The sequence below is a fragment of the Salvelinus fontinalis genome, chromosome 2, assembly GCF_029448725.1.
Source record: "Salvelinus fontinalis isolate EN_2023a chromosome 2, ASM2944872v1, whole genome shotgun sequence".
NCBI classification, from domain to species: Eukaryota; Metazoa; Chordata; class Actinopteri; order Salmoniformes; family Salmonidae; genus Salvelinus; species Salvelinus fontinalis.
Window position 1 is genome coordinate 25,039,327 of NC_074666.1, and position 22,939 is coordinate 25,062,265.

The 22,939-nt window shown below is 43.2% G+C and overlaps 1 protein-coding gene across 1 annotated transcript in view; it reads left to right on the forward strand.

Moving 5' to 3' along the window:
• Positions 1 to 22,939, forward strand: part of LOC129815246 (protocadherin-1-like) — a 119,313-nt gene that overhangs the window by 66,686 nt on the left and 29,688 nt on the right. The window contains exon 4 of the mRNA XM_055868863.1: positions 16,318 to 16,537. Within this exon, the coding sequence (XP_055724838.1) occupies positions 16,318 to 16,537 (220 nt within the window). The remainder of the gene's footprint in view (positions 1 to 16,317; positions 16,538 to 22,939) is intronic.

The following is a 22,939-nucleotide window of genomic DNA, read 5'->3' on the forward strand; positions in this document are numbered from 1 at the left end:
CAATATACTGTATGTACCACTGGATCATCTGGTCTGTTTGTTTTCTAGGCGTTGATACTTCTCCGGCTTTGATACCTTTGCTTTTTCACAACTAGATTCTATCTAGCCTGCCCAGTCATGTGATTGATTGGCCATAGAGAGACACAGCACATCTCGCTAGCTCATATAGAATAATCTCTTGATCTGATGAGTTTTGGTATGGCATTTAGGGCCCCTTTGAATCCCCTGGTCTGCTGAGATAGATCAAGTGAGGGAACATGTCCCACTGCTTTGGCAGTGGCAGGGTGCTTGTAGCCAGAGATGAAAAAGGCCGCTCCGGAACTAATTAAGCATGATTTTTTTTGTCATCAGTTCCTTGATTTGAGAAGATGAAGGGACACACGGAATGCCCGTCAATTGTTTCTAACAGATTACTTAGAGCGCAGGAATGAGTTGCAGAAGCATTTCCAAGATTCCCTGTCTGTTTAAATGACCTGTCAATCAGAACTTCACATCTCCTATGCAGGCTAACAAATGAAGAAGGGTGCCAAGGCTATGAGAATCTATTAATAGAGTTACTGGGGAAAAAAAGATGAAGAAAAAAAAGACAATACCCGAGGAAGCCTAGAAGAAAAGTCTTAAGCGTGCTTGAAGGCTTTGTCATTTCACTTCGCAATCCCATTATGTTCCACTTTTAAGCAATTGGAGTCTATGTGCATGCCTCCCAGCCAGATGCTGCAGGTATAGAGATATTCACTCTGAAAGACAGAACTTTGAGAGGGAATAAGGTACCCACTAGAGAGTGAATATTGAGGATTAATTTATCTCTCTCATTCTCTGCCCTCTCTTTCTTTCTCTCTCCCTCGCTCTTTCTCCCTCTCCAACTCTCTCTCCCCTCTCCTCCTCACCATCTTGCTCGTTCCCTATCTGGCATGATATTTAGGCTGCCTCCCCTAATCTGTCACTCAGCATTTCAACATTTCAGCATTTCAGCCTCCCTTGTTTGTCATTTCAGCTCTAAGTTTCTTAAAACAAAAGGATTGGAGATTGAATGAGACCCATTGCCTCTTTAAAGTTTAAAACAAAGACACGGAGTGCCTCATATGCCCCAGGGAGAGGCAGAGAGAACAGGAGTGGGAGAGAGAGAGGAGTGAGGTCAGGAATAAGACACTCAGTTCCACTAAGGTTGGAATGGAGTGTTCCAAATGGATTGTGAAAGCAAACATATACAGTGCATAGTACTAGTATGTTTTCACCTTTTCAAGTAGCAGAGTCCAATGCTGCCCTCTTTTATCATTCAGTGTTGAGGAATACATACGGTGCTGATGGAAGTCTGACTTTTCCCATTGAATCACAGTTTGTGCCTTTCGGATGTTATGAAATGGGTTTTCTGCTCATCTTAAAGAAAACGGCAGATGTCTCAGTGGACTTGTGATATGAAAAATTCAATTTAAAAGGATGAGAGAAAGAATGGGGCACGGCCTATTTTCATTCCCCCACACCAAGAGATATGAGAATGATGTTCTATTGTGAGAGGGAAATGATGCCAATCGTACTGTAGAGAAATTCCTTCATAATTAAATTCAATTTCCTCTAAATCCCAATAGCAAGCTACTCTGCCAAAGAGAGCAATAGTGACAGAGACAGAAACAGAAAGGGAGGGATACAGAGGAAGATGGCGTGAGAGAGCGGTGTGGAAAGAGATTGAGACAAAGGAGAGAGAGGGAGAGAGGCACATAGAAATGGAGGGAGGGGAGGAATTTTGCAGAGAAGTAGAGAGAATGGCATGGAGCATGGAAAAGACAGCAGAGAGGGAGAGAAAGAGAGAGGGGTTGATAGGGGTAATGGTTTAACTAAGGCAATCATAGCAAAAGTACACATTTTATAGTGAAGTGGTCGTAAATGGTCTATCAAGTAATGTAAGCAGAGCTTTTTTTGGAGACAGGTGGTTTACCAATTTACCCTTTTTCTAACTGATGATCAAAGTCAGATGATTCACTGCAGAGCCAGTTCTAGTATTGGGGATGCCGTTTGGGATCTATTCACAGTATGTGTGTTAGAAGGTCAAGGATTTTTCTTGAAAGTTAATCTGGAGATTAATTATACTAGTTTGACATAGATTTGCCTAGATCAATTAAATCATATTATAACAATATTTAACACCTGTGTCTAACTCTCCACACCTTTGAGGAGTTCTGTAAAGCAAAACTTGTCTCTTATATAATACTGTTATATAGGTTTATAGCAGTATATACAGTACCTTGTTCAATTCAAACTCAGGCATTCGTTTGAGAGACCCTGTATGTATTGTTAACTCTATCAGTTTGTTAGTGGTGCTGCATGTAAATCTTAGCAGCATTACCAGTTAGTTGAAAAGTGTTGTGGCTCTGGCACTTTGGGCGTGTACACGGGGATCAATGAGCCGCTTCCTCTGAATTCATGGAGGAGAGCACAGGAAAAATGAGCTACACGAACAAATATGACAATGAAGGAGTGCACCTCTGAAGAGATGCAGCAAGCATAAAATCATAGAAAGTGAAGCAGAAGCGAAAGAATTGCATACGGTTCTGTTTTTATTTTCGATTTCACTCCTGTCTCCTCTGTTACCACCACAAACCCCTCTTGTTTTCTCTCTTGCTCCCTCTCTCTTTCTCTATCATATAGTTGTGTTTGTACTGTAGGTGCAATAGCTTGGAGGCAAGCAGTGTGAAACTGGAGTCTTCAAATAATCCAGGCTTATCAATGAGACACAGCTACCAGAAAACTAGAGGACAAGAGGCAGAGGGGGGAGGGAGGGGGGCAGAGTCAGGAGGCAGTGACAAGAAGCAGATAGGGGAGGACAGGGGCAGGAGGCTGGGATAACAAGGAGAGGGGGGGGGGGGGTGGACAGGAGGCTGGGTCAACAAGCAGAGGGGGCAGGGAGGGGGGCAGGAGGCTGGGTCAACAAGCAGAGGGGGGAGGAAGGGGGAAAGGGGCAGTAGAAAACCTAAACAGTATATTTTACCTCTCAGCTTCCCTATCAAATCATAAAAATTCTAACAGAAATCCGAAGAAAATGAACAACAATGACATATGGTTGGATGAAGAATGCAAAAACCTAAGAAAGAAATTGAGAAACCTATCCAACCAAAAACATAGCGACCCAGAAAACCTGAGTCTACGCCTTCACTATGGTGAATTACTAAAACAATGAAGAACTACACAACGGAAAAAGAAGGAACAGCACGTCAGAAATCAGCTCAATGTAATTGAAGGATCCATAGTAGCTTACCACTTCTGGCAAAAACTGAGATGTATGTGTAAACCACTTCTCCAATCTTTTTGGTCCTTTAATAAAGAACAAACAGCAAAAACATATACGTGATCAAATACAAATCTTAGAATCAACTATTAAAGACTACCAGAACACACTGGATTCTCCAATTACGACTTTCCCTAAGCGGATCCTTTGTTCAGATCTTATCCCAGAGGTTGACCCAAAATAACGCTGTTGCCGCAGGAGAGGCAGACGGAGTGGCCTACAGGTCAGACTTAGAAGGCGAGCACACCATCAACCGCTCCCGAGCATATTACTCGCCAATGTCCAATCTCTAGACAACAAGGTGGACGAAATTAGGGCACGAGTTGCCTTCCAGAGAGACATCCTTTCAGGACACCTACAGCACCCGATGTCACAGGAAGGCTAAAAAGATCATCAAGGACAACAACTACTCGAGCCACTGCCTGTTTACCCAGCTATCATCCAGAAGGCGAGGTCAGAGCAGGTGCATCAAAGCTGGGACCAAGAGACTGAAAAACAGCTTCTATCTCAAGGCCATCAGACTGGTAAACAGCCATCACTAACATAGAGTGGCTGCTGCCAACATACAGACTCAAATCTCTGGTCACTTTCATAAATGTAATAAATGAATTTAATAAAGGTATCACTAGTCACTTTAAATAACTGCACTTTAATAATGTCTACATATCCTACATCATTCATCTCATACCATCTACTGCATCTTGCCTATGCCGCACGGCCATTGCTCATCCATATATTTATATGTACATATTGTTATTCATCCCTTTACATTTGTGTGTATAAGGTAGTCAGTGTGAATTTGTTAGATTACTTGTTAGATATTACTGCACTGTCGGAACTAGAAGCACAAATATTTCGATACACTCGCATTACCATCTGCTAACCATGTGTATGCGACCAATAACATTTGATTATATTGAATGGACAAAATACAAACCCTCCAACCCAACGTCTGTTGTGTTGATGGTATCGTCAATGAAATGATAAAATATACAGACAACAAATTCCAAGTGGCTATAATTAAACTCTTTAACATCATCCTTAGCTCTGGCATCTTCCCCAATATTTGGAACCAAGGACTGATCACCCCAATCCACAAAAGTGGAAACAAATTTGATCCCAATTTCTACCGTGGGATATGTGTCAACAGCAACCTTGGGAAAATCTCTGCATTATCATTAACAGGAGACTTGGACATTTCCTCAGTGAAAACAATGTACTGAGCAACTGTGAAACTGGCTTTTTACCAAATTACCGTACGACAGTCTACATATTCACCCTGCACACCCTAATTGACAAACAAACATGCCAAAACAAAGGCAAAGTCTTCTCATGCTTTGTTGATTTCAAAAAAGCATTTGACTCAATTTGGCATGAGGGTCTGCTATACAAATTGATGGAAAGTGGTCTTGGGGGGAAAAACATATGACATTATATAATCCATGTACACAAACAAGTGTGCACTTAAAATTGGCAAAAAACAGACACCTCTCTTTCCACAGGGCCGTGGGGTGAGACAGGGACGCAGCTTAAGCACCACTCTCTTCAACATCTATTTTAACAAATTGGCGAGGGCACGACCAGTATGCAGCACCCGGCCTACTAGAATCTGAAATCAAATGTCTATTGTTTGCTGATGATCTGGTGCTTCTGTTACCAACCAAGGAGGGCCTACAGCAGCATCTAGATCTTCTGCACAGATTCTGCCAGACCTGGGTCCTGACAGTAAATCTCAGTCGCCAGGACCACAAATAGAAATTCCATCTAGAAGCCGTTGCGCTAGAGCTCACAAAAAAATATTCATACCTCGGCCTAAACATCAGCGCCACAGGTAACTTCCACAAAGCTTTAAACGAGCTGAGAGACAAGGCAAGAAGGGCCTTCTATGCCATCAAAACTAACATAAATTTGACATACCAATTAGGATCTGTCTACAAATACTTTAGTCAGGTATAGAATCCATTGCCCTTCATAGTTGTGAGGTATGGGGTCTGCTCACCAACCAGGAATTCACAAAATGGGACAAACACCAAATTGAGACTCTGCATGCAGAATTCTGCAAAAATATCCTCCATAAAACATCAAATAATTTATGCCGTGCAGAATTAGGCCGATACCTGCTAATGATCAAAATCCAGAAAAGAGCCGTTAAATTCCACATCCACTTAAAAGTAAGCGATTCCCAAACCTTCCATAACAAAACCATCACATACAGAAAGATGAACCTGGAAAAGTGTCCCCTAAACAAGCTGGTCCTGGGGCTCTGTTCACAAACAGACCCCACAGAGCCCAAAGACAGCAACAAAAATATAATTACTCGACACATTTTGAAAGAATTAACAAAAAAACAGAGCAAACTAGAATATTATTTGGTCTTAATCAGAGAGTACACAGTGGCGGAATACCTGACCATTGTGACTGACCAGACTCAGTGAGCATAGCCTTGCTATTAAGAAAGGCCGCTGTAGGCAGACCTGGGTCTCAAGAGAAGACAGGCTATGTGCACACTGCCCACAAAATGAGGTGGACACTGAGTTTCCAATGTATGACCATAGAGATTTCCCTCAGATTATACAGATCCACAAAGAATTAGAAAACAAACCCAATTTTGATAAACTTCCATATCTACTGGGTGAAATACCACAGTGTGCCATCGCAGCAGCAAGATGTGTGACCTGTTGCCACAAGAAAAGGGCAACCAGTGAAGAACAAACACCATTGTAAATAGAACCCATATTTATGTTTATTTATTTTCCATTTTGTAATTTAATTATTTATTTATTAACTTTACTAAAGATAATTACTTGACACATTACTAACTAACTAAATAATCACAGAAACAAACAAACAGTAGATATTGGTTACTAACAATGACAGGACATTCCCTAGTGGGATAAGCAGATATGACAGCTTGGTGGACAAAAGGAAAGGGGTGGGACTGAGAAAGAGGGGGAAAGACAAATGGATTCATTACACACAGTCTATATTTATATTAATTGAAACGCTAATCCTTTGCCCATGAACGGACGCTCATTCGAGAATAATTGCAATGTATATATATTTACGTCCGTATGTCGTTGTTGTCTTCTCTGTTGGAATCCTCGATCATCCTGAAGGTTCATCAGAGTCTCTGGTAAAATTTCATCGAAGTCACAGTCTTTCGTAGTTGTAGGTGGTTAGAATGGATACTTCAGTGTACCATTCAGAATGTTCTCATAGAATAGATGCTTCGGCGGTTGTCGGTATTCTCACCCTAAGTTTACGTAATTTCTAGCTGCAGTCTAGTAATTCGTGTCATCTAGAATTTCTCACTTATTCTGTAGGGAATCGATAGTCTCAGAGTTGAACCATTTCCAGCCGTGTAGCCAATGCTCCACGTGTTATAGTCTTGTCCTTTGGTAGAGTTGTAGTTTAACCTGATGAGGACAGAGGGCGCTGTTTTCACTTTGGGGGAAAAACGTGCCCAATTTAAACGGCCTCGTACTCAATTCTTGCTCGTACAATATGCATATTATTATTACTATTGGATAGAAAACACTCTCTAGTTTCTAAAACCGTTTGAATTATATCTGTGAGTAAAACAGAACTCATTTGGCACAAACTTCCTGACCAGGAAGTGGAAAATCTGAAATCGATGCTCTCTTCTGGGTCCTGCCGATAAATGGGCATGATACCTATTAGTATACATGCACGTCATACACCTTCCCCTGGATGTCAAGATGCAGTGAGAGAAGAAATGGAGTGTTTATCTTGGTCTGAGATGGAATACGTCCTCTTGGAATGACGTGTCACCCATTACCTGTTTTCAGGAAGGCGCGACGTTGGACCTGGATTTGCCTTCTGAATAGCTTTCGTTATAGGCGACTATTATCTCCGGCTTTGATTTTATTTGATACATGTGACAATATCATCGTAAAGTATGTTTTTTCAATATAATTTCATTAGATTTTTGAAATTTATTCGGGACGTTAGGCGTGTTGCGTTGTGTGCCTTTGTTCAGAAAGGAGAGCTTCGCGCCACTTGGCTAGTGCGCTTGCAAATTCAAGAGGGAAAATGGACGTTCTAAATCCAAACAACGATTGTTCTGGACAAAGGACACCTTGTACAACATTCTGATGGAAGATCAGCAAAAGTAGGACCCATTTTATGATGTTATTTCATATATCTGTCGAACTGTGTACTATTAGTTTTGCGCCCAGGTTTTGGGCACTCGGTCGACATAACGTAAGCCTTATGTGGTAATTAAGTTATTTTTAGAATTCTAACACGGCGATTGCATTAAGAACTAGTGTATCTATCATTTCCTATACAACATGTATTTTTTAGTTATGTTTATGAATAGCTATTTGGTCAGAATATGTGTGTCAGAAAAAGTGTCAGAAAAAAATCCGGACGTTGTGGGAAAGAGTAGCTACGTTAGCACAATGTATAACCACTGATTTCAGCTCTAAATATGCACATTTTCGAACAAAACATAAGTGTATGTATAACCTGATGTTATAGGACTGTCATCTGATGAACCTTATCAAGGTTAGTCAAAAATGATATACCTTTTGCTGGTGTGTCACGATCGCTAACTTTTACTACTGGGAAATGGCTTGTGTTTCTGGCTATTGTGGTAAGCTAATATAACGCTATATTGTGTTTTCGCTGTAAAACACTTAAGAAATCGGAAATATTTGCTGGATTCAAAAGATGCTTGTCTTTCATTTGCTGTACACTATGTATTTTTCAGAAATGTTTTATGATGAGTATTTAGGTATTTGACGTTGGTGTCTGTAATTATTCTGGCTGCTTTCGGTGCAATTTCTGATTGTAGCTGCAATGTAAACTATGATTTATACCTGAAATATGCACATTTTCCGAACAAAACATAGATTTATTGAATAACATGTTATAAGACTGTCATCTGATGAAGTTGTTTGTTGGTTAGTTTGGTTGGTTCTTGGTTAGTTAGGTTGGCTTTGTGCATGCTACCTGTGCTGTGAAAAATGTCTGTCCTTTTTTGTATTTGGTGGTGAGCTAACATAAATATACGTGCTGTTTTCGCTGTAAAACATTTTAAAAATCGGACACGTTGGCTGGATTCACAAGATGTGTACCTTTCATTTGCTGTATTGGACTTGTTAATGTGTGAAAGTTAAATATTTCAAAAAAATATATTTTGAATTTCGCGCCCTGCACTTGTGGAAGACGTATGAAGTGCATGTATACTGATATATATCAAGGACATTTATAGGCAGGCCCTAGAACAGAGCATCGATTTCAGATTTTCCACTTCCTGTCAGGAAGTTTGCCTCAAAATGAGTTCTGTTTTACTCACAGATATAATTCAAACTGTTTTAGAAACTAGAGAGTGTTTTCTATCCAATAGTAATAATAATATGCATATTGTACGAGCAAGAATTGAGTACGAGGCCGTTTGAAATGGGCACCTTTTATCCATGCTACTCAATACTGCCCCTGCAGCCCAAACAGGTTAAGCCACTTCACACACCAGCGTCACCCGGCATGTTTTGGTCTTAGAAATTCAACCATTTGCAACCTTAGCAAACACCGGGGTTTGCATGGTCTGGTGTGAATTTCATCAAGAGTAGGTTTAATACGTTTCAGTAGGAAAGGGCAGTTCCATGATGCCGACGTATTGTCTATGCTCATCAAATCAAATGTATTTATATAGCCCTTCTTACATCAGCTGATATCTCAAAGTGCTGTACAGAAACCCAGCCTAAAACCCCAAACAGCAAGCAATGCAGGTGTAGAAGCACGGTGGCTAGGAAAAACTCCCTAGAAAGGCCAAAACCTAGGAAGAAACCTAGAGAGGAACCAGGCTATGAGCGGTGGCCAGTCCTCTTCTGGCTGTGCCGGGTGCAGATTATAACAGAACATGGCCAAGATGTTCAAATGTTCATAAATGACCAGCATGGTCATGTGGGCGTGGCCACTGACTCGTTAATCTTTATGAAAATCCATACTCTAATTTAGAAGGTTAACATCACATTACATATTTTCACAAATAGTTTCATGTTTAACCACATACGTTTCACAATATTTAGATGTAAACCTGACAGCTGGGAAATGTACACTTTAAGAGATACCGTTATTGTCACACCCTGATCTGTTTCCCCTGTCCTTGTGCTTGTCTCCACCTCCTCAAGATGTCGCCTGTCTTCCCAATTATCCCCTGTGTATTCATACCTGTGTTCTCTGACTGTTTGTTGCCAGTTCATCTTGTTCATTCAAGCTTACCAGCGTTTTTTCCTGTCAGCGCCTATCATTTTCCAGCCTCTCTTTCCTTGTCTTCCTGGTTTTTGACCTTTGCCTTTCCTGACTCTGTACCTGCCCGCCTGACCTCTCTGCCTGACTCTAAGTATGCCTGCCGTCCTGTACCTTTGCTCCACCTCTGGATTACTGAACTCTGCCTGACCATGAATCTGCCTGCCATCCTGTACCTTTGCCATACCTTGGATTTTTGCCCCCTGCCTACCTTGACCTATCTTTGCCTGCCCCTGTTGCTACAATAAACATTGTTACTTCGACAGTCTGCATCTGGGTCGTACCTTGATCTCTGATAGTTATGTGTGTTTCTTGTCCTTCATGAGGTCACCAAATGAAACACACTCAACATAACTGTCCCTTAAGTGTCCACGGATCATTCCCACATTCTCAAAAGTAGAAAGAATGTTTAATTATCCCATTTTTGTGGATTTAGGAGTTTGGCCAAGTGAAGTCCTTTGTTCTCTCTCTGTGCTCTCTCCCTCTCTTTCTGCATGACCAGGGGGAGAGAGTCTCTGCCAGGAATTTATGACCTTAGATAACAAAACATGGGTTTAGGAGAGAGTGTGAGAGAGGGGGGGAAGCCACAATCTACACCAAGAAAGGGCCACGTCATGACACGTGTTAGGACAAAGGAAGAGAAAACATTTGTTTATGTAAGGGGATATGGAGGGGCCCCATTATATGGAAAGAGAGGAGAGAAGGAGCAAGTAGATGGCTAGATTAACAAACCGCTACATCTTGCCATTCAGTGAGGTATTGTATTGTATTCGTGCTCTTCACTGTCCCTGAGAATACCTTACTCTCCATGGGAAACCCTTTTTATGCTGAGGAAATGCACTTAACGAGTGCACCAGCCTTGAAATGCCATAATGTTGTCACAGTGCTACCATGCATTACTGCAGCCAGCCTCAGCGAGTGTGAATGAAGCTGGCACATCTAATGACGAATCTCACTGTTCACACCGTTTCATATGACAGGATGCAGGAGTAATGGTGTGAATGAACTTGCATACAAAAAAGCTCTCCCACCCACCTCCCTGGCTCATGCTGAGCTGAGAATGTCTCTCCTCCCATTAGAGCAGCACTTCTTATCAGACCACACCTAAAGTGAGAGGAACATACGATAATACGATAACATACGATAACATAATGATCCCAGTCTGTTCCATCAGCCAGCAACTGGCTACAGGGCATCATTTACACTCTGCTGTGCCATGTCAAGCAACTCCTCAGTCTGGGACTCATCCCATCTGTATGTTCTTTTGCACTCCTATCATGATCATTCCATGTGACATTGATCAAATCCTGATCATTCTATATGACAACGATCAGATTATCAGATACTCACATTTACATCAAATCAAAGTTTATTTGTCACGTGCCGAATACAACAAGTGTAGACCTTACCGTGAAATGCTTAACCAACAGTGCAGTTTAAGACATTAATAGCTTACACACGGTAGACAATTAAGGTCACAGTTATTAAAACTTAGGACACTAAAGAGGTCTTTCTACTGACTTTGAAAAACACAAAAAGAAATAGGCCCAGGGTCCCTGCTCATCTGCGTGAACGTGCCTTAGGCATGCTGCAAGGAGGCTTGAGGACTGCAGATGTGGCCAGGGCAATAAATTGCAATGTCCGTACTGTGAGACGTCTAAGACAGCACTGCAGAGAGACAGGATGGACAGCTGATCGTCCTCGCAGTGGCAGACTACGTGTAACAACACCTGCACAGGATCGGTACGTCCAAACATCACACCTGAGGGACAGGTACAGGATGGCAACAACAACTGCCAGAGTTACACCAGGAACGCACAATCCCTCCGTCAGTGCTCAGACTGTCCGCGAGAGGCTGGACTGAGGGCTTGAAGGCCTGTTGTAAGGCAGGTCCTCACCAGACATCACCAACAACGTCGCCTATGGGAACAAACCCACCGTCGCTGGAAAAAAAAAGTGCTCTTCTGGAGTCACGGTTTTGTCTCACCAGGGGAGATGGAGACATCCTCCTCCCTCATGTGGTACCCTTCCTGCAGGCTCATCCTGACTTGACCCTCCAGAATGACAATGCCACCAGCCATACTGCTCGTTCTGTGTCCGGTGGCCATTTGATTAACTGTTCAGCAGTCTTATGGCTTGGAGGTAGAAGCTATTAAGGAGCCTTTTGGTCCTAGACTTGATGCTCCAGTACCGCTTGCCGTGCAGTAGCAGAGAAAACAGTCTCTGAATTGGGTGACTAGAGTCTCTGACAATTTTATGGTCTTATTATGGTCTCTGACACCGCCTGTTATATAGGTCCTGGATGGCAGGAAGCTTGGCCCCAAGCCATGTACTGGGCCGTACGTTCGTTGGTTAAGTGGACACCAAGGAACTTGAAACTCTCGACCCGCTCCACTACAGCCCAGTTGATGTTAATGGGGGCCTGTTTGGCCAGCCTTTTCCTGTAGTCCACGATCAGATCCCATATCTTGCTCGCATTGAGGGAGAGGTTGTTGTCCTGGCACCACACTACCAGTGCGCTGACCTCCTCCCTATAGGCTGTCTCATCGTTGTCGCGAATCAGGCCTACCACTGTTGTGTCGTCTGCAAACTTAATGATGGTGTTAGAGTAGTGTTTGGCCACACAGTCGTGGGTGAACAGGGAATACAGGAAGGGACTAAGTACACCCCACTGAGGGGCCCCAGTGTTGAGGATCAGTGTGGCAGACGTGCTGTTGCCTACCCTTACCACCTGGGGGCGGCCCGTCAGGAATTCCAGGACCCTGTTGCAAAGGGAGGTGTTTAGCTTAGTGATGAGCTTCGTGGGCACTAAGGTGTTGAACGCTGAGCTGTAGTCAATGAACAGCATTCTCACATAGGTGTTCCTTTTGTCCATGTGGGAAAGGGCAGTGTGGAGTGCAATTGAGATTGCGTCATCTGTGGATCTGTTGGGGCGGTATGCGAATTGGAGTGGGTCTAGGGTATCTGGGAGGATGTTGTTGATGTGAGACATGACCAGCCTTTCAAAGCACTTCATGGCTACCGATGCGAGTGCTATGGAGCAATAATCATTTAGGTGGTCTAATTGAAACATGTAGGTATTACAGACTCAGTCAGGGAGAGGTTGAAAATGTCAGTGAAGACACTGGCCAGTTGGTCCGCACATGCTTTGAGTACACGTCCTGGTAATCCATCTGGCCCCGCGGTTTTGTGAATGTTGACCTGTTTAAATGTTTTGCTCACATCAGCTACCGAGAGCATTATCACACAGACATCCAGAACAGCTGGTGCTCTTGTGCATGATTCAGTGCTGCTTGCCTCGAATCGAGCATAAAAAGCATTTAGCTCGTCTGTTAGGCTCACGTCACTGGGCAGCTTGCATCTGGGTTTCCCTTTGTAGTTCGTAATAGTTTTCAAGCCCTGCCACATCTGATGAGTGTCAGAGCCGGTATAGTAGGATTCAATCTTAGTTCTGTATTGAGGCTTTGCTTGTATGATGGTTCGTCTGAGGGCATAGCGGGATTTCATATATTGCGTCCGGATTAGTGTCCTGCTCCTTGAAAGCGGCAGCACTAGTCTTTAGCTCGATGCGGATGTTGCCTGTTATCCATGGCTTCTGGTTGGGATATGTACGTACGGTCACTGTGGAGACGACGTCATTGATGATGCCGATGACTGAGGTGGTATACTCCTAAATGCCATTGGATGAATCCCGGAAAATATTCCATTCTGTGCTAGCAAAACAGTTATGTAGTGTAGCATCTGCGTCATCTGACACTTCCGTATTGAGCGAGTCACTGGTACTTCCTGATTTAGTTTTTGCTTGTAAGAAGGAACCAGGAGGTGTCAACAGTGTACGCAACTGGTTAACTGAAGTCAGGTGCAGGAGAGCAGAGATGAGTGAACAGGCACATTTTATTTTGCAGAAGGAAAACAGTCTGACGCAACTGCGTAACGACACTCCCGCCAAGGGTAAAAGCAAATAGCACACTCGTCACACAAATAATGTACTCTGTAGCTTCCGGTATGCTGGAAAAGGACCCGAGCTAAGGGAATTGGGCTGACTTTATAGTGCCTGTCCCAAATGGCTCATTAATGTAAATGGGCATATTTGAAGACACTGTCAGTAGTGATGTAATGTTGTAAATGTTATGTTGTGATATTGTTTAAAAAACGTGTTGCAATGTATATCCTTTAGTATGTTTAGTTAATGGAAAATGTAGGTTTGACTAGGTAATTGCTTAATTAATTAGTGTTAATTGTTCTAAGGGGAGGGGCTAGCCCTACAAAAGGAGCCTCTCTTTCAGTTCATGGGGAGGCATTTTGGATTGAGCTGTGGATGGGGTAGCATTGTTTTTAGCTGGCCCATAAAGTATATGTTTGATGGCAGTACTGTTGTTTTTGTTCCGGAATCACTTTGTAAATAAACACCCTTGCACAGAAGAACTTTTGCGGTTCCGCCATCTTTTTATTTTGATAGAGGTTAGGTTTTCCAGTTTAGCCTTCTGGCCTACTCTACGTGACAAGCATACAATACCACGGGTTCCAAACAAGACCCGGCGAAAAAAAACTGCATGAAGCGTCACACATGACACATAACGAACAATTACACACACAGACATGGGGGGAACAGAGGAATATATACACGTAGAGTGATGAGGGAATGTAAAACAGGTGTGCGGAAAAACAAGACAAAACAAATGGAAAATGAAAGGTGGAGTGACGATGGCTAGAAGACCGGTGACGTCGACCGCCGAGCACCGCCCGAACAAGGAAAGGAACCGACTTCGGCGGGAGTCGTGACAGTAGCCCCTCCCTGACGCGCGGCTCGAGCAGCGCGCCGACACCGGCCTCGGGGACGACCCGGAGCAAATTTCTAGTAGCAATTTTTACAAACAACGCAAAAGAACCTGACAAAATAGCACAATTGGTTAGAAGCATGGAAGACGTCAGCCATCTTCTTCTGCACCACATACAGTGCTTTTTGATTTTGCTTAAGCCCCATCCCCAGATCCAATTCTTTGAGTTTCCAGCCTCTAGTCCTATACAATCTCCTCCAAGTCGCCTCTAGCCCTCAGCATTGACCCCGACTGCCAGCGCAATGCCCCCTCTGTCTCCTCTCTGTACCCGCTCCAGCCCTGGTGAAGTAGCTGTGTTCTGACTAAAAATGTATCTTTTTTCCCATCTGCGTAGCCCTAGCCTCCCAGTCTACAATACATAGCCTACCCAGGGAAATGCTGACTCTGGAGCAATGCCTACAGGAGCAGTTTAATAAGCAAGAATCCATATTTAAACAACTAAATGCACCCTTATATTTAAATAGTAATGTGTCTGCTTAGGATACCCTTAATCACAGTTTGCGAGTTCTCCTTGAGAATAACATTACCTCAGTCCGTTCTAGTAAAGCAATAACCGGCTTGATTGAAATATCACAATAACAATGCTAACCCACGTCCCAATAAAAGTCTGTATACTAAGTACATTATATCCAAGTTGCAAGGTACATGTAGGCCTTAACACAGATCAAACAATGCAATTTGCATTCTTCATGAGGCATGGTATTCTTTCATACAGTAGATCAAGCAATTCAATTTGCAATTCTCCACAAAGGCTGATGTGCACATTTTTCACAGTAGATAAAATAATGTCACTTACATTTACGTTGCACCAGAAGTGCGGCGTGCATGTTTTTATTACAGATAAAAAAATATATATATAACCTTTATTTAACTAGGCAAGTCAGTTAAGAACAAATTCTTAGTTACAATGACGGCCTAGGAACAGTGTGTTAACTGCCTTGTTCAGGGGCAGAATGACAGATTTTTACCTTGTCAGCTCTGGGATTTGGAATAGCAACCGTTTGGTTACTGGCCAAATACTCTAACCAGTAGGCTACCCCCCCCCCCCTAAATAACGTAATTAAGGGAGGAAACACATGTTATGCCCTAAGACACACACGTACACATTCAAACACACACTCACAAACACATACTGTACATATACACACACATACATAGAGAGTTTTTATAAAGTGTCTGCATAGGTAGAAAGCATATCGTTCAGTTAGGTTTAAATTGATGGCTAAGGTTCACTTAATTGTCCCGGGCAAATGTTATCCGTGGGCTTTTTGTATGGCCATGACCATTTGCACTGGGCCATGTGAGAAGAGGAAGTGTACATGCAGTGTATGTGGGGCCACATGTGGGGCCACAATACAAATAGGAAGTACTGATTGTGAGTGAAAGAAAGAATGAATGAAACAGAGAGGAAGAGCAAATTAAGGGTTGAGAGATAAAAAATGATTGATACTAATAAAAGCATCCTGAGAGCATTAGTGGTCAGGTAGGCTTGATTAACAACCCAGTGTTGATAGCTCTATGAACACTCTAAAAGCAGTCCTGAATGGTTCCTGTATATGTGCTAAAAGGACTGGCATATTGCTTCCAATCCCTGCTAAAATGGATCTCTTCTGCCTAAGAGAACAGGGGAAGATGGAGAAGGGGAGAGTGGAGTACAGACCTGGGTTATTGATCTCTACCACAAACTCTCAGCAGCACAGAATAGGCAATAAGGCCTTTTATGCTATACCAGTGGTTTTCTCAGTTTTAAGAGGGGTGTTTGTGTGCGTGGGTGGGGGAGTGTACTGTGTGTGGGCGTCATCTTTCCATTGTTGAATATGGCGACTGGCCATTTAGTAAACTGATCTTTGCAAGGGGGAAATTCCTCTATTAAGAAGGTTTATGTTAGACCTTTATGTTGATGGAGATATTTTCTGATTTCAGCTCCCCCATCGCAGAGTGACATTCTCCACAACCAATCCGGTGCAGGATCTGCAGGATGCATCTCAGCACAGTTACTATGACAGCGGCCTGGAGGAGTCAGAGACGACCAGCAGTAAGTCATCGTCTGGCCCCCGTATCGGGCCCCTGACCCTGCCTGAGGATCACTACGAGAGGACCACCCCAGACGGCAGCATTGGGGAAATGGAGCACCCTGAAAATGGTACGATCCTGTATTCTCTGTGAGTTTCAGTGTGTGTTGTATGTAATAGTAGTTGGTAGTCTGGTGTTTGAAAAGTGTTTTGTGTTTCTGTTCAGGGTTGTGACCTGAGGTGGGGATGTGTTTGTTTGTGCTGTGTGTGTGTGTGTGTGTGTGTTTGTTTGATTGTTTGTTAAAGGGTGGTGATGTGCAGACAGTGTTAGTGACAGTGATGTGTGTTGTGTTTGCAGAGTGTTGTATTGATATGTTAGCTGTTGTTTTGGCTGCTGGGGCAGATAGATAGATTCATAGATCTATGTGTTGTGGAGTCAGCATTCAGTGTCTCTGTCTTTTACCTCAGCAGCCCCTCTGCTCTCCTCTCTCAGAGCTCTAAGTCATTCCTAATGACCCTCTCACACAAGCTTGCTAATTTAAAAAACAGATGAATGGAGTATCTGGGTAGACAACAGTGTGTTTGTCATAAACATTTCCCCCTCCTTGCGCCAAGCTTTCTCTCTGCAAATGTGGCTAGGTGTTCCAGATCTAAAGATATGCATTCCCTATGCTCTTTACCGTATATAGCGTTCAAACAACAATACTAAATCCATATAAGCTGTGCACTATGCATAATACACACAGATGTCTAGGTCCATGGAAAAACCTTTACCCAGAGTAAAGAGTGATAACCCTATCAAGATCATCCATGCACCCGTAATAAGAACCATAGGCCCTTAACCCAAACATGTCCATAACGGAAATAAAAAATGTTCTTTGTTACACTTGTTCTCTGAGCATACTGATTGACAAATTGACTGTTTTAAGTTCGCCAAAGCGTTTGTCTACAATGTGGGTGTTTTGATATTGTACTATATTTAGTCTATTTGGACGAATGGGGTTACTGTTTTACACATTACACATTTCATGAATCAAGTCATGTGAGTACATGTTCACATGATCAGATCTTAATAATATTTATACAGGCAAGCCCTATATTATTGTGGAAGACCTAATTCTTCTTGCTACCGCAGATATGGTTGTGACAATGTTGGGGGAAAAGGCAAAAAAAAACTATACAGACAATGCCTTCATCAAACAACACTATTTCACGACTCAGTGACATTTTAAAACAATTACTGCTTCGCATGTAAGCCAGTGAATTATATGCGTTACTGCTGGATGAGTCAACAGACGTGGCAGGCCTGACACAGCTCCTGGTATATGTCCGTTACGTTTATGGGGGGTCAATTAAGGAAGACATCCTCTTCTGGAAACCTGGACAACAGCAGAGGATATGTTTAAAGCACTGGACAGCTTAGTGACATCAAATGGACTTTGGTGGTCAAGATGTGTTGGTATCTGTACTGATGGCGCAAAAGTCATGACAGGGAGACTGTGGAGTGGTAATGCGTGTGCAAGCAATTGCTTCCGATGCCACTTGGGTACACTGTAGCATCCACAAAGAGGTTCTTGCTGCCAAGGGAATGGCTGACAGCTTGAAAGATGTTTTGGACACTACAGTTAAAATGGTTAAAGCAAGGCCCCTGAACTCATGTATTTTCTGCACTTTGCAATGATATGTACAGTGACCATGTAACGCTTTTACAACATACAGAAGTGCGCCGGTTATCAAGGGGCAAAGTATTGACTCGAGCTTAAAGATGTTTTTATTTACCATAATTTTCACTTGTCTGACTGCTTGCATGATGACAAGTTTCTCACACGACTGGCCTATCTGGGTGATGTTTTTTCTCTCCTGAATGATCTGAATCTAGGATTACAGGGACTCTGCAACTATATTCAATGTGCGGGACAAAATTTAGGTTATGATTAAGAAGTTGTAGCTCTTCTCTGTCTGCATTAACAAGGACAACACACAGGTCTTTCCATCATTGTATGAGTTTTTGTGTGCAACTGAACTCAAGTTTACGGACAATGTCAAATGTGATATAACGAAGCACCTGAGTGAGTTGGGTGCGCAATTACGCTGGTACTTTCCAGAAACAGATGACACAAACAACTGGATTCATTATCACATTCATGCCCAGCCTCCAGTCCACTTACTGAACAAGACAGCCTCATCGAAATTGCAACAAGCGGTCCTGTGAAAATGTAAATTAATCAGAAGCCACTTCCAGAGTATCCTGCCCTTTGCAACCACGTACCTATGTGAGAGTGGATTCTCGGCCCCCGCTAGCATGAAAACTGAATACAGGCACAGACTGTGTGTAGAAAATGATTTAAGACTGAGACTCTCTCCAACACAACCCAACATTGCAGAGTTATGTGCATCCTTCCATGCATACCCTTTTCATTAATCTGTGGTGAGTTATTCACAATTTTATATGTAAGATGGTTCAATGAAGAGCAAAATGATTGATTATTATATTATTATTAGTGCCCTGGTCCTATAAGAGTTCTTTGTCACTTCCAAAGAGCTGGGTTGTGACAAAAACTCACACTCATTATTATGTTCAATAAATGTATTGTAGAGTGTGTAGGCTTACAATGGCAGGCTTACAATGATGGCAAAAAACAACATTTGAGAGTGCGCTGGCCCTGTTGCTAGAGGGGGTACGCAGCTGGAGGTTTAATGTTTGAAGGGGTACGGGACTATAAAAAGTTTGTGAACCAATGGCCTAGACCAATATACTGTATATATTACAGCGTTTTCTCTTATTCTCAGATCTCAAACATGTTCTGAATAATTGTCTGGACAAATATATACACTGCTCAAAAAAATAAAGGGAACACTTAAATAACACAATGTAACTCCAAGTCAATCGCACTTCTTTGAAATCAAACTGTCCACTTAGGAAGCAACACTGATTGACAATACATTTCACATGCTGTTGTGCAAATGGAATAGACAACAGGTGGAAATTATAGGCAATTAGCAAGACACCCCCAATAAAGGAGTGGTTCTGCAGGTGGTGACCACAGACCACTTCTCAGTTCCTATGCTTCCTGGCTGATGTTTTGGTCACTTTTGAATGCTGGCGGTGCTTTCACTCTAGTGGTAGCATGAGACAGAGTCTACAACCGACACAAGTGGCTCAGGTAGTGCAGCTCATCCAGGATGGCACATCAATGCGAGCTGTGGCAAGAAGGTTTGCTGTGTCTGTCAGCGTAGTGTCCAGAGCATGGAGGCGCTACCAGGAGACAGGCCAGTACATCAGGAGACGTGGAGGAGGCCGTAGGAGGGCAACAGCCCAGCAGCAGGACCCCTACCTCCGCCTTTGTGCAAGGAGGAGCAGGAGGAGCACTGCCAGAGCCCTGCAAAATGACCTCCAGCAGGCCACAAATGTGCATTTGTCTGTTCAAACGGTCAGAAACAGACTCCATGAGGGTGGTATGAGGGCCCGACGTCCACAGGTGGGGGTTGTGCTTACAGCCCAACACCGTGCAGGACGTTTGGCATTTGCCAGAGAACACCAAGATTGGCAAATTCGCCACTGGCGCCCTGTGCTCTTCACAGATGAAAGCAGGTTCACACTGAGCACATGTGACAGACGTGACAGAGTCTGGAGACGCCGTGGAGAACGTTCTGCTGCCTGCAACATCCTCCAGCATGACCGGTTTGGCGGTGGGTCAGTCATGGTGTGGGGTGGCATTTATTTGGGGGGCCGCACAGCCCTCCATGTGCTCGCCAGAGGTAGCCTGACTGCCATTAGGTACCGAGATGAGATCCTCAGACCCCTTGTGAGACCATATGCTGGTGTGGTTGGCCCTGGGTTCCTCCTAATGCAAGACAATGCTAGACCTCATGTGGCTGGAGTGTGTCAGCAGTTCCTGCAAGAGGAAGGCATTGATGCTATGGACTGAATCCAATTGAGCACATCTGGGACATCATGTCTCGCTCCATCCACCAACGCCACGTTGCACCACAGACTGTCCAGGAGTTGGCGGATGCTTTAGTCCAGGTCTGGGAGGAAATCCCTCAGGAGACCATCCGCCACCTCATCAGGAGCATGCCCAGGCGTTGTAGGGAGGTCATACAGGCACGTGGAGGCCACACACACTACTGAGCCTCATTTTGACTTGTTTTAAGGACATTACATCAAAGTTTGATCAGCCTGTAGTGTGGTTTTCCACTTTAATTTTGGGTGTGACTCCAAATCCAGACCTCCATGGGTTGATAAATTTGATTTCCATTGATAATTTTTGTGTAATTTTGTTGTCAGCACATTCAACTATGTAAAGAAAAAAGTATTTCATAAGAATATTTCATTCATTCAGATCTAGGATGTGTTATTTTAGTGTTCCTTTTAGTGTTCCTCACTTGGCAGCTTCATTAAATAGCATCAGCAAAACACCAGTCTTAACACCATACTTGTTCTGCGAAATGAAGGCTATTCCATGCGAGAAAGTGCCAAGAACCTGAAGATCTCGTACAACGCCGTGTACTACTGCCTTCACAGAACAGACAAACTGGCTCTAACCAGAATAGAAAGATTGGGAGGCCACGGTGCACAACTGAGCAAGAGGACAAGTACATTAGAGTGTCTAGTTTGAGAAACAGATGCCTCAAGTCCTCAACTGGCAGCTACATTAAATAGTACCCGCAAAACACCAGTCTCTTTGCCAACAGTGAAGAGGCAACTCCAGGATGCTGGCCTTCTAGGCAGCGTTCCTCTGTCCAGTGTCTGTGTTATTTTGCCCATCTTAAACTTTGCTTTTTATTGACCAGTCTGAGATATGGCTTTGTCTTTGCAACTCTGCCTAGAAGGCCAGCATCCCAGAGTCCCCTCTTCACTGTTGACTTTGAGACTGGTGTTTTAAGGGTACTATTTATTGACTGTACATAAAAGCAATATCTAAGGAAATCCAATCACACACACTCCTAGAGTATATTATACAGTTTTAACAAATCCAATGCAAGTCAATGGAGAGTGAGGCATTATGAAGCATTCTCCCTCTTTCTCTCCCTCTCTCAAAAGCACACGTGTACACGCATACCACAAACATACACACGTGTGTGCATGTCTCTTGGTGGGGTATGCAACATGTTTAGCACTGCTGTAGCATGCCTCATTCTCTATTGCCTTGCATTGGATTTGCTTGTACTCTATAATATACTTTAGGAGTGTGTCCGTGTGTGAATTTCTTTAGATTTAGTTTTTTATATTGGTCCAGACAGTTAAGATTGGAACATGTTTAAGATCTGAGAAAGAGAGATAATGCTGTAAAATCACTCATTCTCCAGTCTCCATTGAATTTGCTTATACTGCATATAATCTAGGGATGTGAGAGTGTGTGGACTTCTTTAGATATATATACTGAACAAAAATATAAAACACAACATTTGAATATTGGTCCAATGTTTCATGAGCTGAAATAAAAGATCCCAGAATTTTTCCATACACACAAAAAAATGTATTTCTCTCAAATTTTGTGCAGTTAGTGAGCATGTTCTCCTTTGTCAAGATAATCCATCCACCTGACTGGTGTTGCATATAAAGAAGCTGAATAAACAGCATGATCATTACACAGGTGCACCTTGTGCAGGGGACAATAAAATGGCTCTCTAAAATTTTAATTTTTGTCACAACAATGCCACCGATGTCTCAAGTTGAGGGAGTGTGCAATTGGCATGCTGACTGCAGGCACGTCTACCAGAGCCGTTGTCAGGTAATTATATGTTAATTTCTCTACCATAAAGACGCTCCGACATTGTTTTAGATAATTTGGCAGTACGTCCAACCGGCCTCACAATCCTCAGACCACGTGTAACCACGCCAGCCCAGGAACTCCACATCTGGCTTCTTCACCTGCGTGATGAGGTGAAGGGGCTGGACGGAACCAAAGCAAGGGTTAAAGTTTCCCTTCTCCTACCTTACCTGCCTACCCATTGGTTACCTTTTCTTAGCGCCACCTGGCGCGCTAACCAAAATACAGGGGGTGGTCCACCCAGTCATACCTAGTGTGCATAGACATAGTAAATACTACAGGTATATGTATGCCCGCAGGGCTCTTGCCTAAATACAGGGGGGAAGGCACACACACACACACACACACACACACACACACACACACACACACACACACACACACACACACACACACACACACACGGTGCCTTCCCCTTCCCCCCTGGGAACAAATGAAAGAGAATAATTCAAACTTAGTGAACAATTTAAATAAACCAAAAACACCAGGTACTATGGTATACACATGCCTCTACAGGAGCGGCTACAAAAAAAACACTTTCAACAAATTTACCAGACCAACAACCAACACAGGACATACAAAGAAGCTCCCTCTCCTAACAAAGGAACACTGGCCTTTCAAGCTGCAGAAGGAGTCGGTAATTGCAGACAGCTGTATCCCCTGACGAGAGGGTGGGGTGAGAGCTCCAATTAGTGATGGGCCGACCAATCAGCTGCTTTGGAATCCTGGAAGCCATTTCCTGAAATACACATATACACA